The sequence below is a fragment of the Anomaloglossus baeobatrachus genome, chromosome 2 (genome assembly GCF_048569485.1).
Source record: "Anomaloglossus baeobatrachus isolate aAnoBae1 chromosome 2, aAnoBae1.hap1, whole genome shotgun sequence".
Lineage (NCBI taxonomy): Eukaryota > Metazoa > Chordata > Amphibia > Anura > Aromobatidae > Anomaloglossus > Anomaloglossus baeobatrachus.
This window is the reverse complement of record NC_134354.1, coordinates 464,210,974-464,227,236: the sequence shown is the minus strand read 5'-3', so window position 1 is coordinate 464,227,236 and position 16,263 is coordinate 464,210,974. Positions and strand designations below refer to the sequence as shown.

The 16,263-nt window shown below is 44.8% G+C and overlaps 1 protein-coding gene across 2 annotated transcripts in view; it reads right to left on the bottom strand.

The window, feature by feature from the left end:
* The window catches only part of CALN1 (calneuron 1), a 650,929-nt gene that overhangs the window by 44,538 nt on the left and 590,128 nt on the right, over positions 1 to 16,263 (bottom strand). For both annotated transcript variants that reach the window (XM_075334231.1, XM_075334230.1), the window contains exon 5: positions 7,696 to 7,852. In XM_075334231.1, the coding sequence (XP_075190346.1) occupies positions 7,696 to 7,852 (157 nt within the window). The remainder of the gene's footprint in view (positions 1 to 7,695; positions 7,853 to 16,263) is intronic.

Here is a 16,263-nt window from a genome sequence, read left to right as displayed (position 1 = left end):
CTGGAGAGCTCTTGACATTTTTCTAGATTTGAAGCACAAAAGGAGCAAGGCTCCATTTGCAAAGTCATTGCATCGATGTTCATTTGGAGATACTCCTGTATCATCCTCTCCATCCGTTGACTATGTGTCAGACTTGTTGTCTCTGGTGGCCTTGCAAAGGAGGGTCTAAAAAAATTATGAAAAGATTCCATAAAATTGCTGTTACCAGCACCAGATACGGTCCTACTGGTACGGGTAGACTGTTGAAGATGACGAGGCCGTCCCATGTTTGTCAAGTTACAACTGGGAGAATCACTCCCTTCACCTGCACGGTTGTTTGGTGGAAAAGCCGAGCTAAGATCGAGTAACAGCTTCTGCTGATACTCCTGCATACGTGCGTCCCTTTCTATGGGTGGAATTATGTCACAAAATTTGGACTTGTCCCGGGGATCTAATAGTGTGGCAAGCCAGTAGTCATCATCACTTCTAATTTTGACAATACGAGGGTCATGTTGGAGGTAGTGCAACAAGAAGGCACTCATGTGTCTTGCGCAGCCATGCGCACCAAGTCCACGCTGTGTTTGTGGCATAGAGGTGCTAACCGTTCTTTCTTCCTCTGTCATCTCCCCCCAACCTCTTTCAACTGAAATTTGACCAAGGTCCCCCTCATCTGCTGAGTCTTCCATGTCCATGGACAGTTCGTCCTCCATATCTTCATGTCCTCCTGCACCTTCCTCAACATGTCGCCTGCTACCATGCGCCCTTGTTGATCCCTGTCCCCCATGGTCCCATGCCTGCCGCGTTGGTGATGATGAACGTCTGGACCTTGGTGATGTTGTTGTGTCTTGCGCATATGAATCCTCCTGTAGTTCCTCCCCTTCCTGTTGTCCCACCCCCTGACTACGAATAGTGTTTAGCGTGTGCTCCAGCATGTAAATGACTGTAATCGTCATGCTGATAATGGCATTGTCAGCGCTAAACATATTCGTCGCCATGTCGAAACTGTGCAGAAGGGTGCATAGGTCCTTGATCTGAGATCACTCCATCAGGGTGATCTGCCCCACTTCTGCATCTCGTTGGCCCAGGCTATACATCATGACGTATTGCACCAGGGCTCGCCGGTGCTGCCACAGTCGCTGTAACATGTGGAGAGTTGAATTCCAGCGTGTCGCCACATCGCATTTCAGGCGATGAACCGGCAGGCCGAAAGACTTCTGGAGCGATGCAAGTCGCTCCGGTGCGGCGGTTGAACGGCGGAAGTGAGCACTGCAGACAGTTTCCGTGCCCTGGTCAGAAGGCCATCTAGGCCGGGATAGTGTGTTAAAAATTGCTGGACAACAAGGTTAAACACGTGAGCCATACAAGGCACGTGTGTCACCTTGCCCAGGCGAAGGGCCGCACCCAGGTTTGCAGCATTGTCGCACACGGCCTTACCAGGCTGCAGGTTGAGTGGAGACAACCATTTATCAAAATCAGTCTCCAGAGCTGCCCACAACTCAGTCGCTGTGTGACTCCTATTTCAAAGACATGTCAAGCTAAAGACCGCCTGATGCCGTTGCGCTCTGCTACCAGCATAGTAATGAGGGGTGCGTGATTCCTTCTGCGCAGTGAGAACGCTGGTGGCCTGACCAGGCAGGCTTGGGGCGGAGGTGGAGGACCCAGATGAGGTGGAGGATGCAGAAGCAGTGGCGGAACTTGGACAGACAGAGGATTGACACACAAGTCGTGGGGACGGCAAGACTTGTGCAGCAGACCCTTCACCATCTATCACCATAGTTACCCAGTGGCCAGTCAGCGACATGTAACGTCCCTGTCCATGCTTACTGGTCCAAGTATCGGTGGTGAAATGCACCCGTTCACACACAGAGTTTCTCAAGGAAGCGGTGATGTTGTGTGCGACATGCTGGTGTAGCGCGGGCACACCTTTCTTAGAGAAGTAGTGGCGACTAGGCATCTGGTACTGGGGCACAGCGACAGACATAAGGTCTCTAAAATCCTGTGTGTCCACTAGGCGGAAAGGCAGCATTTCTGTAGTCAACAGCTTACAGAGGGATAGAGTCAACCTCTTCGCTTTGTCATGGGTCGCAGGAAGTGGCCTTTTATTTGACCACATCTGAGGGACAGAGATCTGGCTGCTGTGTGTAGACGGTGTTGAGTCGGGTGTCCCTGGAAAAATGCAGCTTTGTGAGGAAAGTGCAGGCGGAGACATGATGTTGCCTTCATCCAAAGTTGGTGCTATCGATGTCTGAGAGAGCTGTACACACTCACTTGTTTCCCCTTCCAAACCAACTGACGACCTACCAAGCAAACTGCCTGTTGCGGTTACAGTGGTGGAAGTTGTGGGTGGAAAAACAGGTGTGACAGCTGTCCCCACAGTCCTAGAAGATGACGAGCGCGCGGATGCACTGGAAGGGGCAGGCGGTGGATGGTTCGCTCCGCTAGGCCGCATTGCAGCACGGTGAGCTTCCCATCGGGCCATATGATATTTATTCATGTGACGATTCATGGAAGAAGTTGTCAAACTGCTGAGGTTTTGACCTCTACTAAGAGAACCATGACAAATTTTACAGATCACATAATTTGGGCGATCTTTTTCTATGTCAAAAAAGGACCTGGCTAGGCAAGGCTTAGAGGCCATGCGACCTGTTGATCCACCCCGAATAATGCTCAGAGGCAGAGTGGTGGCTGAGGATGCAGTTGTAGACGTGCTACCAGTGCTCCGACTGTGTCCAGGAAGGCGCCAGGTTACTTCGACGTCGGTTGCATCCTCCTCCACCGCCTCTGTTGACCTCCTCGAGTGTCTGACTGTGGGTTGACAGTAGGTGTGATCTAGAACTTAATCATCAATTGTTGTGTTTGCACTCCCCTACCCCTCAGACCGAGTTTCTTCTTGCCCTGACCGAATATTTAAGTTGTCATCCCAATCGGGTATCTGCGTCTCATCTTCATCAGTATGTTCCTCATTGCCTATAACCACAGTTGTTGGAAAGGCAGCATTTTGGTAGCCAACAGTTTGCATATGATGAAAGTCAACCTCCAAGCCATTTCATGCCCTTCTAAAAGCATGTAAAACACAGCGAGGGGACTCCAACCACAGTCTCCCTCGTTGCCACTAACTGGGCCACACACACCCCACTTGACTGGCATCGGTTGAGCCCCCTTTTGAAAAAGAAAAAGATGCTTTGCATGAATCACTCTCAAAAATACGCGTGCCTTTCCCGTCCCCTGGCTGACCCAGGGGAAGAAAAGTCCTCTGAGAGCCATGACTTGTTCATCTTGGTTCTTTTAGAGACACAGCGAGGGGACTCCAACCACAGTCTCCCTCGTTGCCACTAACTGGGCCACACACACCCCACTTGACTGGCATCGGTTGAGCCCCCTTTTGAAAAAGAAAAAGATGCTTTGCATGAAGCACTCTCAAAAATACGCGTGCCTTTCCCGTCCCCTGGCTGACCCAGGGGAAGAAAAGTCCTCTGAGAGCCATGACTTGTTCATCTTGGTTCTTTTAGAGACACAGCGAGGGGACTCCAACCACAGTCTCCCTCGTTGCCACTAACTGGGCCATACACACCCCACTTGACTGGCATCGGTTGAGCCCCCCTTTTGACAAAGAAAAAGATGCTTTGCATGAAGCACTCTCAAAAATACGCGTGCCTTTCCCGTCCCCTGGCTGACCCAGGGGAAGAAAAGTCCTCTGAGAGCCATGACTTGTTCATCTTGGTTCTTTTAGAGACACAGCGAGGGGACTCCAACCACAGTCTCCCTCGTTGCCACTAACTGGGCCACACACACCCCACTTGACTGGCATCGGTTGAGCCCCCTTTTGAAAAAGAAAAAGATGCTTTGCATGAAGCACTCTCAAAAATACGCGTGCCTTTCCCGTCCCCTGGCTGACCCAGGGGAAGAAAAGTCCTCTGAGAGCCATGACTTGTTCATCTTGGTTCTTTTAGAGACACAGCGAGGGGACTCCAACCACAGTCTCCCTCGTTGCCACTAACTGGGCCACACACACCCCACTTGACTGGCATCGGTTGAGCCCCCCTTTTGACAAAGAAAAAGATGCTTTGCATGAAGCACTCTCAAAAATACGCGTGCCTTTCCCGTCCCCTGGCTGACCCAGGGGAAGAAAAGTCCTCTGAGAGCCATGACTTGTTCATCTTGGTTCTTTTAGAGACACAGCGAGGGGACTCCAACCACAGTCTCCCTCGTTGCCACTAACTGGGCCACACACACCCCACTTGACTGGCATCGGTTGAGCCCCCTTTTGAAAAAGAAAAAGATGCTTTGCATGAAGCACTCTCAAAAATACGCGTGCCTTTCCCGTCCCCTGGCTGACCCAGGGGAAGAAAAGTCCTCTGAGAGCCATGACTTGTTCATCTTGGTTCTTTTAGAGACACAGCGAGGGGACTCCAACCACAGTCTCCCTCGTTGCCACTAACTGGGCCACACACACCCCACTTGACTGGCATCGGTTGAGCCCCCTTTTGAAAAAGAAAAAGATGCTTTGCATGAAGCACTCTCAAAAATACGCGTGCCTTTCCCGTCCCCTGGCTGACCCAGGGGAAGAAAAGTCCTCTGAGAGCCATGACTTGTTCATCTTGGTTCTTTTAGAGACACAGCGAGGGGACTCCAACCACAGTCTCCCTCGTTGCCACTAACTGGGCCACACACACCCCACTTGACTGGCATCGGTTGAGCCCCCCTTTTGACAAAGAAAAAGATGCTTTGCATGAAGCACTCTCAAAAATACGCGTGCCTTTCCCGTCCCCTGGCTGACCCAGGGGAAGAAAAGTCCTCTGAGAGCCATGACTTGTTCATCTTGGTTCTTTTAGAGACACAGCGAGGGGACTCCAACCACAGTCTCCCTCGTTGCCACTAACTGGGCCACACACACCCCACTTGACTGGCATCGGTTGAGCCCCCTTTTGAAAAAGAAAAAGATGCTTTGCATGAAGCACTCTCAAAAATACGCGTGCCTTTCCCGTCCCCTGGCTGACCCAGGGGAAGAAAAGTCCTCTGAGAGCCATGACTTGTTCATCTTGGTTCTTTTAGAGACACAGCGAGGGGACTCCAACCACAGTCTCCCTCGTTGCCACTAACTGGGCCACACACACCCCACTTGACTGGCATCGGTTGAGCCCCCCTTTTGACAAAGAAAAAGATGCTTTGCATGAAGCACTCTCAAAAATACGCGTGCCTTTCCCGTCCCCTGGCTGACCCAGGGGAAGAAAAGTCCTCTGAGAGCCATGACTTGTTCATCTTGGTTCTTTTAGAGACACAGCGAGGGGACTCCAACCACAGTCTCCCTCGTTGCCACTAACTGGGCCACACACACCCCACTTGACTGGCATCGGTTGAGCCCCCTTTTGAAAAAGAAAAAGATGCTTTGCATGAAGCACTCTCAAAAATACGCGTGCCTTTCGCCTCCCCTGGCTGACCCAGGGGAAGAAAAGTCCTCTGAGAGCCAGGTCCACATTGTCAGTGGACAGACACGTGTGCTTATCTGCCAGCAGACCCCCAGCAGCACTGAAGACAGGTTCCGAGAGAACGCTGGCTGCAGGACACGACAAGATCCTCAAGGCGTACGTGGCGAGCTCAGGCAATTTATCCAGATTGGAAGCCTAAAATGAGCAGGGCTCAAGTTGCACAATAATGGAATCGATGTTTCTTTGCATATACTCATATATCTGTGTGTCTCCCTCTTTTTCCTTGTCCAGCTGTTTTGTTTTCACATGAGTATATGTCCTTGTCACTTTCCCATGTGTTTGTGTTATGTTGTGAGTTGTTTGTCACCTTTTGGACACCTTTCAGGGTGTTTTCTAGGTGTTTTACTGTGTTTGTGATTGCCTGCCATTGTTTCCTATGGGCTCGAGTTCGGTTCGTCGAACGTTCGACGAGCCGAACTCGAGCCAGACCCCCCGTTCGGCGAACCGCCTCGAGCCGAACCGGGACCGGTTCGCTCATCTCTACTAATGACACCCAAAATCTATTCAAACAGAATCTGCATTCCAAAAGCCAAATATGATTTTTTTCTTCTAATCCCCACCATATGTTCAAACAGTAAAGTGCAACCACATATATGGTGTTGCCACATTTAGTAAAAATTGGACTGCGCGTTTCGGCGTATGTGCGCCTTCTACATGATCCCTACTAGGGACCATATATGAGATTCCTCATATCGGGGAGTACCGGTAAGCTGGCCTTAGAATTTTTTGTATATTTTTTTTGCAAATGGGGTTGCTTGTGGAGGTTTCTATTTTTTTGGAACCACAGGGACTTTGTAAAAGTAACACAGAATTAAAATACAAAATCTAATGGTACTGGTTGCTTTCTATGCCCTGCTATGTGCACAATCATTAGTTTTTGACCACAAAAAAGGTATCTGTAAAACTCCAGATCTATGAAGGTAACCTAGTATTTGGGCCAGGAGTTCTCAGAGAAATTTATACACCATATTCCTGCACCAAATCTGTATCTCTTAGCAAAAAGATGTGTTTTTCTGCCAGAAGATGCAGATCAGTGAACTCAGTGACCTCACCTTAGGTGAGGTCCCTGATTTCACAGATGGTTCCTGAGGTCAGTTTACCTGTGGTCAAAGGTGGGATACTGTGGGAACCTCCCGCAGATAAACTGAGTGATGTCACCACTCACAGCTGCGGCTAAGTCAGTATTTGCCTAAAGCCTGTGCTGTGACTCCTGTATGTATGTAGCAGAGCTGGAATCATCGTGGGACCTTATGTGCATTATGCCGGAGCTAGGTATTTGTGGTTAATAAAGGGGTGAAAGAGGAATATTTGGTTGTTCTCAGATTAAATTCTAGTCTCCACTTTATGGTCACAATGCTTGGGTCTACTGAACTGCAATCACCAAACGATAACTATTATAAGGTAGTCATACAAATTAGACCACTAGACACAGACAGAAGATGGCCTTTGTGCAAGAACAATTTATAGTCCCATTGTAGCTCAATAATTTTTCAGAATGCACAACTCCACCTGCTTTGGAGGTAGAAATGGGCCCCTTGACCTCTTTGGTCCTTGTGCAGCAGCACAGGTTGCACCTATGATATGTACTTCCCTGCATTAGACTGAGGTTTGCTAAGCATGTCTATTTTAATGGGTTTGGAAAGCCATCTAATGGGAAAAAGGATTGAGTAAGTAGAATTTTAACATGCCCAATTCTTTGTTCTCAAATTACTGTAAATTAGCTATTGCCAGAAGCATCTGACAATTTGACCTTCCTTTATCAGGGACAAATATTATAGGTTAACTACATTATTCTCTTTCCTCCCAGCACATAGCATATGGAGTAGAGGTCCCTCCATCAGATATGTCCCTTGGTCTAGTTGGCATTTTAATTTTAGAAACGTCAGGCATATACAGAAAGAATAATGGTATAGTGACTAGATCATATAGATGTGGACAAATTATGCATAGCTAAATGCATAGATAGGTCAAATGTGCTAGTAATGCATTTCAAAATACAGATATCATCAGAGATAAAAGGTTTACTTATTTTCATGCAATGCAGTATGTCCACTGTCGTACATAACATATACAAAACATCCCTTATACTTTGTCATATCAATAGTTGACAAAAATCAATAGTTGAATGATTTGTAATTAGATTCTTTATTTGTAATGATAATTCAAATTTATAATCTGATTTGTAATCTTTTATTGCATGCAGATTGAGTAGTTAAATTATGCTGCTTACCTCCTTCAAACTCTGTTTGACAATTTCCAGAATTTTCATTTAAACTTTCTTCTTCATTTATGATTATGTTTTCAATGTCTTTCATTGTTAAATGATCCCGAAACGCGTGGTAAAGAATGTGCTTTAATTCCTCCAGTGTTATCCTTTGCATATCAAACTGCAGAGAAATAGGTAAACATATTAGCTGCTTGATGTGGATAGGGGAAAATAATAATAATACTTTTAAGGACACCATAGATTAGTACTTGAATTTGAATGCATCTGGAAACTAAATGTCTCTATGTAGGTCACCCTTCATGAACTGTCATCACTTTATGTATATACCATTTCATATTTATTATCATAAGCAACTAAAATTGAGTTTTCGTTCTTTTAAATAAGGTAATTCATGTTCATTGCAATGATATGTAATCATGTTCTTTCACATTAATTCTAAAGTTATAAACTTATTGATGGGTACAGATCATGTCAAATACACTACTTATCCAATTTAATCTTCCAGTTTCCTAAAATAAAAAGCTGTTTGCAAATACTACTATTTATCCTGCTATTATGGAAAGTAAATCAAGCCAAAGATGAATCTGTTTACTGTTCAATGCTTTAAATGGATAATTTAATATTACCAACACAGTCAAATCTTTAAAATGATTAATTGGGGCACTTCAGTTTTTCTGACCCATGCCACTTGATGTCAACCAAAACACTGAACAAGAGAAAATTACTATTACGAAAAAAGTAAATGCCTAAAATAATACACTTTCAACTGTGCTACAATCAAATTACTGAAAAGTCCATCCATCTGTTTTAGTGACCTCCTTCTCAAAGGCTAATAGCTTTTCATGCTGATCAAATAAAAATAGCATCAGCCATGAGCTCCTTAAATGATTTCTTATCATGTCACAGATGTTCCAACAGCCCAGGTGTGACTGATATAAACCTTGCTTTAATGCAACCAACTCTCTATGTCCTTGGCTTGCAGTCTTCCTCTTAAAAAGGACATTATTGGCTTTAACTATAATGCAACAATATAGGTATATGTAAATGATAACGGAGTTTTCTCATTAGACATCCCGCATCCGAATTTGACCCCCTGGAACTGTTAGGTGATCAACCTAGGTCCCAGGCCTAACTAAATCAGCTGTGACCAACCAGGCATACTGTAGTGGCCATGATATGATATGATGATCAGTGAATAATGCAGATATGGCTGGAGTCTTCAAGAATAGGAGCCACTCATGCAAAATGTCTCTCCATTTTGGCTCAAAAAGGAGAAGTCCAAATTAAATCCCCCACTCTATGATGTCCATAGGTGCTAAAATCCAAAATGTGTACAGAAAACTAACACCTGATAACTGAATTCACATGTTTTTGCGCATTATTACCCTTCTATCTGTAACAAAAAATGTTATGTAGTGAAATCTCATAGATTACCTGTGTCCCCTGTTTAGAAAAAGTGACTGTTAGCCATATGCACAACCACTCTATTAATTCCTGAAATGAAACTTGAAGAATCCCGCTCAACATGCGATTTTCTTTTATTGATTAATTGCAATGAAACAACATTACAAAATGAAAAAGAGGAATATCCATCCAGCGTGATATCCAAAAGTCCCAGGTATCTTAAAATGTAACTATTATCTTCCATAAAATGAGCAAACACGTTGCAAATTGGCAGTATAAATCCAGTGGGGTATAAAAAAGAACACGTTTTAGCGATTTAACTCGCCTTCATCATGGTCTGAGCTTGTTTTATGGAAGCTAATAAAAGTTAAATTTTAAGATACCTGGGACTTTTGGATATCATGCTGGATGAAAATTCCTCTTTTTCCTCTATACAATGCAGTGAGCTACCATTGAGTCCTCTGTGTGGATATCACCCAGTTCAGAGCAAACTCATATGAACATTGACTGAGGTAAGCTGGCAGTGTGTTGCTTTTTGTTAACATTACAAGATGATTATTTTTCATTATATTGATGCTTCCATCTACGCGTTTCTGCTGCGACTAGCACCCTTAATCATGATGAACAAAAGCAAAAGACCTTGTGAAGATGCTGGCAGAAGTGGGTAAGGTTGAGTTCTTATCCACAGTGAAACAACTACTGTATCAAAATAGGCTGAAAGGCCACTCTGCCAGGAATAAGCCATTACTCCAAAAGAAACATAAAAAAGCCAAATTAATGTTTGCAAATGCACACAGGAACAATAACCTTACATTTTGGATTTATGTCTTGTGGTCTAAAGAAACTAAAATTGAACTGTTTGTCCAAGCTTTGAACCTAAGAACACCATCCCAACTGTGAAAAACAAGCGTGGCAGCATTATGCTGTGGGGTTGTTTTGCTGCAGGAGGGACTGGTGCACTTCACAAAATAGATGGCATCATGAGGAAAGTAGATTATGTGGCAACACTGAAGCAACATCTAAAAGTATCAGCCAGGAGCTTAAAGCTTGGGTGGAAATGGGTCTTCCAAGTGGACAATAACTGCCAAACTGGTTACAAAGTGACTTAAGGATATCAAAATCAATGTTTTGGAGTGGCGATCACAAAGCCATCTCAATCAATCCTATTGAAAATGTATGGGCAAAGCTGAAAAGGCAAGTGTGAGCATGGCAACCTACAAAGAGAGATTAGTCACATCAGTTCTGTCAGGAGGAATGAGCTCAAATTCCTACCAACTATTGTGAGAAGCTTATGGAAGGATATCCAAAACATTTGACCCAAGTCATACAGTTTAATGGCAATTGTAGCAAATACTAAAGAAATGTATGTAAACTTTTGACTTTGTAGAAAGTAATTAAAATGCCTTAAAATATTCTCTCTCTCTCATTAGTCTGGCATTTGGAAAATATAAATAATTTTGGATATCCTAATTGACCTTAAACAGGAATGGTTTATTCTGATTTCATGTTAGATAGTGAGAAAAACATGCAGATGTGTCTTTTTTGATAGTGGATGGAAACTTTTGGATTCAACTGTATGTGAATTGCCTGACTCGTTCCCTTTCAGATACAGGTAAAATATATCTTTGTACCGTGAGAGTCCTCAGTGGTTGATACCTTTTAATGGCTTCCCTTTAAAGAGTTCAGGCTGTTATTCAAGAGAAATGCAGAATAAATTTTCAAACAGAATCTGCAAAGATAGCTAAAGTGTATAGAAAGAACCCCCGATATTTTATAAGCTGCAGTGGACAAGAAAAAACACTTCACAACCCTTCTATCACTGCTGTAGTGAAAAGAGTAGATAATATTGAACAGAACATTCATGTTTTATACAACAGAAAAATCAATTTCCCAGTGTAGGTCACCTTTATTCATGACGTGCAGTAGCTTTACTTATGCTATATTTTCTTCGCCACATTAAGCTATATTGAGGTAATATTTAACTGCAGTAACACGTGTTTAGTACAATATATTATATGTTTTAGATTTACAAAATAAAATGTACACTATTATATGACTAAAATCACAAGAGGCTTAATTCCTCTTTATAAAAAAAATTACTTTACATTCCCCGAAATCAAAGGGTTATTCATAAGTTTGGGCTCATCAATTTGCCGGTAAATAATGAATCTCAAAGTTAAAGGCACATAAAAGGTTAATTATTTAGTATAGGGCACTACAATCAAAGGATTTTCAGCAGACTCAAAACTACAAAGTGCAGCACATCAGGAAGCAATAATTGAACAAATAGCCAATATATCGGCCAGCGATTGCTTTATAAGCTCTGCAGGTCAGATCATTAAAGGGAACAAACCATCAGGATTTTCGTGTATAAGCTGCAGCCAGTGCAGTACTGGCACTATCATGCACAGTGTGTACATACCATCAGGGGGCAGCTCGGGTGTTTAGGCAGTGAAATCCAACTTTATAAAGTTTGAAATTTCGTGCACTTTTTGATTGACGTGTGCACCTCTCTGTTAATGTCCGGGCGGGTTATGCAGGAGTTCCCCGCCCCCCCACCAGCCTGTTCCTCCCTCTCTCCTGATGTCCGGGCGGGTTATGCAGGAGTTCCCCGTCCCCCCGCGCCGCCTGTTCCTCCCTCCCCTCCGGCTGAATGTAAAATGCTAATCTTCAGAAACATGGCGCCGGAGTGGGCCTCTGCGCATAGCGCTTATCTCCGGCGCCATGTTTCTGAAGCCCGCATTACACAGCTTGGTGTCTGCAGAACAGCTGATCGGAGGACGCGATCAGCTGTAGCTATGATGACGTGCCGCCTCAGGACACCGGGCCAGGACAGGAGCTTGCCAGCAACATCGGGGGTCAGGTGAGGTAAGTTCACAATAGACTCACATGACCCCGTGACGGCAGTGCTGCGAGACCCGGTCACGGTAGTGATATCGGGTGGCACTGTCTTCACGGGGTCAGGTGAATGAAATTACTAGCACCTGTGATGTCATTGCCCCAGCAGGCACGCACACATTATACACACACATACACACACTATATATATACACACACACCCACACTGCTGTGTGTGCGCCCCTGCGTTGACCTGGGCTCACCTCCTGAGTTCCAGGTCACTGCAGGAAAGCACTCACAGCTGTGTGTGTGTATAATGTGTGTATGCACATGTGTGTATAATGTGTGTATGCACATGTGTGTATGCACATGTGTGTATAATGTGTGTATGCACATGTGTGTATGCACATGTGTGTATGCACATGTGTGTATGCACATGTGTGTATAATGTTTGTATGCACATGTGTGTATAATGTGTGTATGCACATGTGTGTATAATGTGTGTATGCACATGTGTGTATAATGTGTGTATGCGCGTGTGTATAATGTGTGTATGCGTGTGTATAATGTGTGTATGCGCGTGTGTATAATGTGTGTGCGCGCGCGTGTATAATGTGTGTGCGCGCGTGTGTATAATGTGTGTGTGCCACGCGCGTGTGTGTGTGTATATATGTGTGTGTGTGTGTGTGTGTATAGTGTGTATATAGTGTGTGTGTGTGTATATAGTGTGTGTGTGTGTGTGTATATAGTGTGTGTGTGTGTGTGTGTATGTATAGTGTGTATAGTGTGTGTGTGTGTGTATAGTGTGTGTGTGTGTATAGTGTGTATATAGTGTGTGTGTATACTGTGTGTATAGTGTGTGTGTGTGTATGTGTGTATAAATGTGTGTGTATATAATGTGTGTGCGCGCGTGTGTATATAGTGTGTGTGTGCGCGCGCGTCTGTATAATGTGTGTGTGCGCGTGTGTATAATGTGTGTGTGCGCGTGTGTATAATGTGTGTGTGCGCGTGTGTATAATGTGTGTGCGCGTGTGTATAATGTGTGTGCGCGTGTGTGTGTATAATGTGTGCGCGTGTGTGTATAATGTGTGTGCGCGCGTGTGTATAATGTGTGTGCGCACGTGTATAATGTGTGTGCGCGTGCGCGTGTGTATAACGTGTGTGCGCGCGCGTGTGTATAATGTGTGTGCGCGTGTGTATAATGTGTGTGCGCGTGTGTGTGTATAATGTGTGTGCGCGTGTGTGTGTATAACGTGTGTGCGCGCGTGTGTATAATGTGTGTATGCGCGTGTGTATGTGTGTATGCGCGTGTGTATAATGTGTGTATGCGCGTGTGTATAATGTGTGTATGCGCGTGTGTATAATGTGTGTGCGCGCGTGTATAATGTGTGTGCGCGCGCGCGTGTATAATGTGTGTGTGCGTGCGCGCGTGTGTGTATAATGCGTGTGTGTGTATAATGTGTGTGCGCGTGTGTGTGTATAATGTGTGTGCGCGCGTGTGTATAATGTGTGTATAATGTGTGTATGCGCGTGTGTATAATGTGTGTATGCGCGTGTGTATAATGTGTGTATGCGCGTGTGTATAATGTGTGTATGCGCGTGTGTATAATGTGTGTATGCGCGTGTGTATAATGTGTGTATGCGCGTGTGTATAATGTGTGTATGCGCGTGTGTATAATGTGTGTATGCGCGCGTGTATAATGTGTGTATGCGCGCGTGTATAATGTGTGTGCGCGCGCTTGTATAATGTGTGCACGCGCGTGTGTGTGTGTGTATATATGTGTGTGTGTGTATAGTGTGTGTGTATAGTGTGTGTGTGTATATAGTGTGTGTGTGTATATAGTGTGTGTGTGTGTGTGTATATAGTGTGTGTGTGTGTATATAGTGTGTGTGTATATAGTGTGTGTGTGTGTGTGTATGTATAGTGTATAGTGTGTGTGTGTGTATAGTGTGTGTGTGTATAGTGTGTGTATAGTCTGTGTGTGTATAGTGTGTGTGTGTATAGTGTGTGTGTATAGTGTGTAGTGTGTGTGTGTATAGTGTGTGTGTGTATAGTGTGTATATAGTGTGTGTGTATACAGTGTGTGTATAGTGTGTATATAGTGTGTGTGTATACAGTGTGTGTATAGTGTGTGTGTGTGTATACAATGTGTATAGTGTGTGTGTGTGTGTGTATGTGTGTATAAATGTGTGTGTATATAATGTGTGTGCGCGCGTGTGTATATAGTGTGTGTGTGCGCGCGCGTCTGTATAATGTGTGTGCGCGTGTGTATAATGTGTGTGTGCGCGTGTGTATAATGTGTGTGCGCGTGTGTATAATGTGTGTGCGCGTGTGTGTGTATAATGTGTGTGCGCGTGTGTGTGTATAATGTGTGCGCGCGTGTGTATAATGTGTGTGCGCGCGTGTGTATAATGTGTGTGCGCGCGTGTGTGTATATTGTGTGTGTGCGCGTGTGTGTGCGCGTGTGTGTGTATAATGTGTGTGTGTATAATGTGTGTGCGCGCGTGTGTATAATGTGTGTGCGCGCGTGTATAATGTGTGTGCGCGCGCGCGCGCGTGTACAATGTGTGTGTGCGCGTGTGTGTGTATAATGTGTGTGCGCGTGTGTGTGTAATGTGTGTGCGCGTGTGTGTGTAATGTGTGTGCGCGCGTGTGTATAATGTGTGTGCGCGCGTGTGTATAATGTGTGTGCGCGTATAGTATGTGTGTGTGTGCGCGCGCGCGCGCCTCTCTACTGGGGCAATGACGTCACAGGTGGAAGTGAGGGGCTGCTCTCACAATCAATGGGGGACTTTTAGTTCTGCATTGAACGTACCAGGGAATATGAGATCAACCCCAGATTTGGATCTCGGTGGACCTGGATTATGGATGTCACAGGGAATTAAATTTGAAAATATGGCGTCTATTGTGTTCTAATTTCTATTTTTATGTCTTTCAGGGTCAACTTTGGAGAACGTCGGGGGACATCTAAATGGATTACGGCGGACCTTTTAGCATTTTAATAATTTTGGTAATAAATTGGTCAACGAGGGATGGCGTCGGGGGTTTTTTTGTTCTAATAAAAAGTATTACTTTCAAATAAAGGAATTCGTAATGGGGGTGTCTACTAGATGCCCACCCATTACTAATACCAGGACTTGATGTCAGCTGGCAATTCACAGCTGTTATCAACCCCATATATCACCTCGTTTGCCACCGCACCAGGGCAACGGGATGAGTTGGGGCGAAGCGCCAGTATTGGCACGTCTGATGGATGCGCCACTTCTGGGGCGGCTGCAGCCTGCTATTTTTAGGCTGGGAGTGTCCAATAACAGTGGACCTCCCTAGTCTGAGAATATCAGACCCCAGTTGTCCGCTTTACCTTGGCTGATGATCCATTTTGGGGGGGACCCCACGTTTTTTGTTTTAAATTATTTATTTAATGTAAAATAACAGCGTGGGGTGCCCTCTGTTTTGGATTACCAGCCAAGGTAAAGCTGCCAGCTGTGGTCTGCAGGCTGCAGCCGTCTGCTTTACCCTAGCTGGCTACAAAAAATAGGGGGGACCCCACGTCGTTTTTTTTAAATATTTATTTATTTTTTGGCTAATTACAAGGCTAGGCACCCTTTAGTGTCACATGAAAGTCACTAAAGGGTGCCAGCTTAGAATATGCAGGGGGTGGGACATTATATAGGTCTTTCTCATCTATCTATCTATCTGTCTATCCATCTTTCCCTCTATCCATTACCTGTCTATCGATTATCTATATTATTTATTGCAGTTCAGCATAAAAAAACCACAGAAACCAACCTGTGGAAAAACCGCGCGAAAACTGCAGGAAAAGCGCATGCGTTTTTCCTGCGGTTTTGGTGCGTTGGTTGCACAAGCCACCTTCCAACATACATATCGATGAAAAATTCATTATACAACCGCAAGTAGTAGCAGCATAGGTGGCGAGGACGCCGCAGGCAGCGGGGATAGGTAAGCTCTATGAATACTCCACCTCCTCCTACTTCTCCATCATCATTCTCCTCCTCCTCCTCCATCATTATTATCCTCCTCCTCCTCCTCCATCATTATTATCCTATTATACACACACACACACTATACACACACACACACACTATACACACACACACACTATACACACACACACACTATACACACTATACACACACACACACACACGATACACACACGCGCATACACACACTATACACACACGTGCATACACACATTATACACACATGTGCATACACACATTATACACACATGTGCATACACACATTATACACACATGTGCATACACACGCACATACACACATGTGCATACACACGCGCATACACAC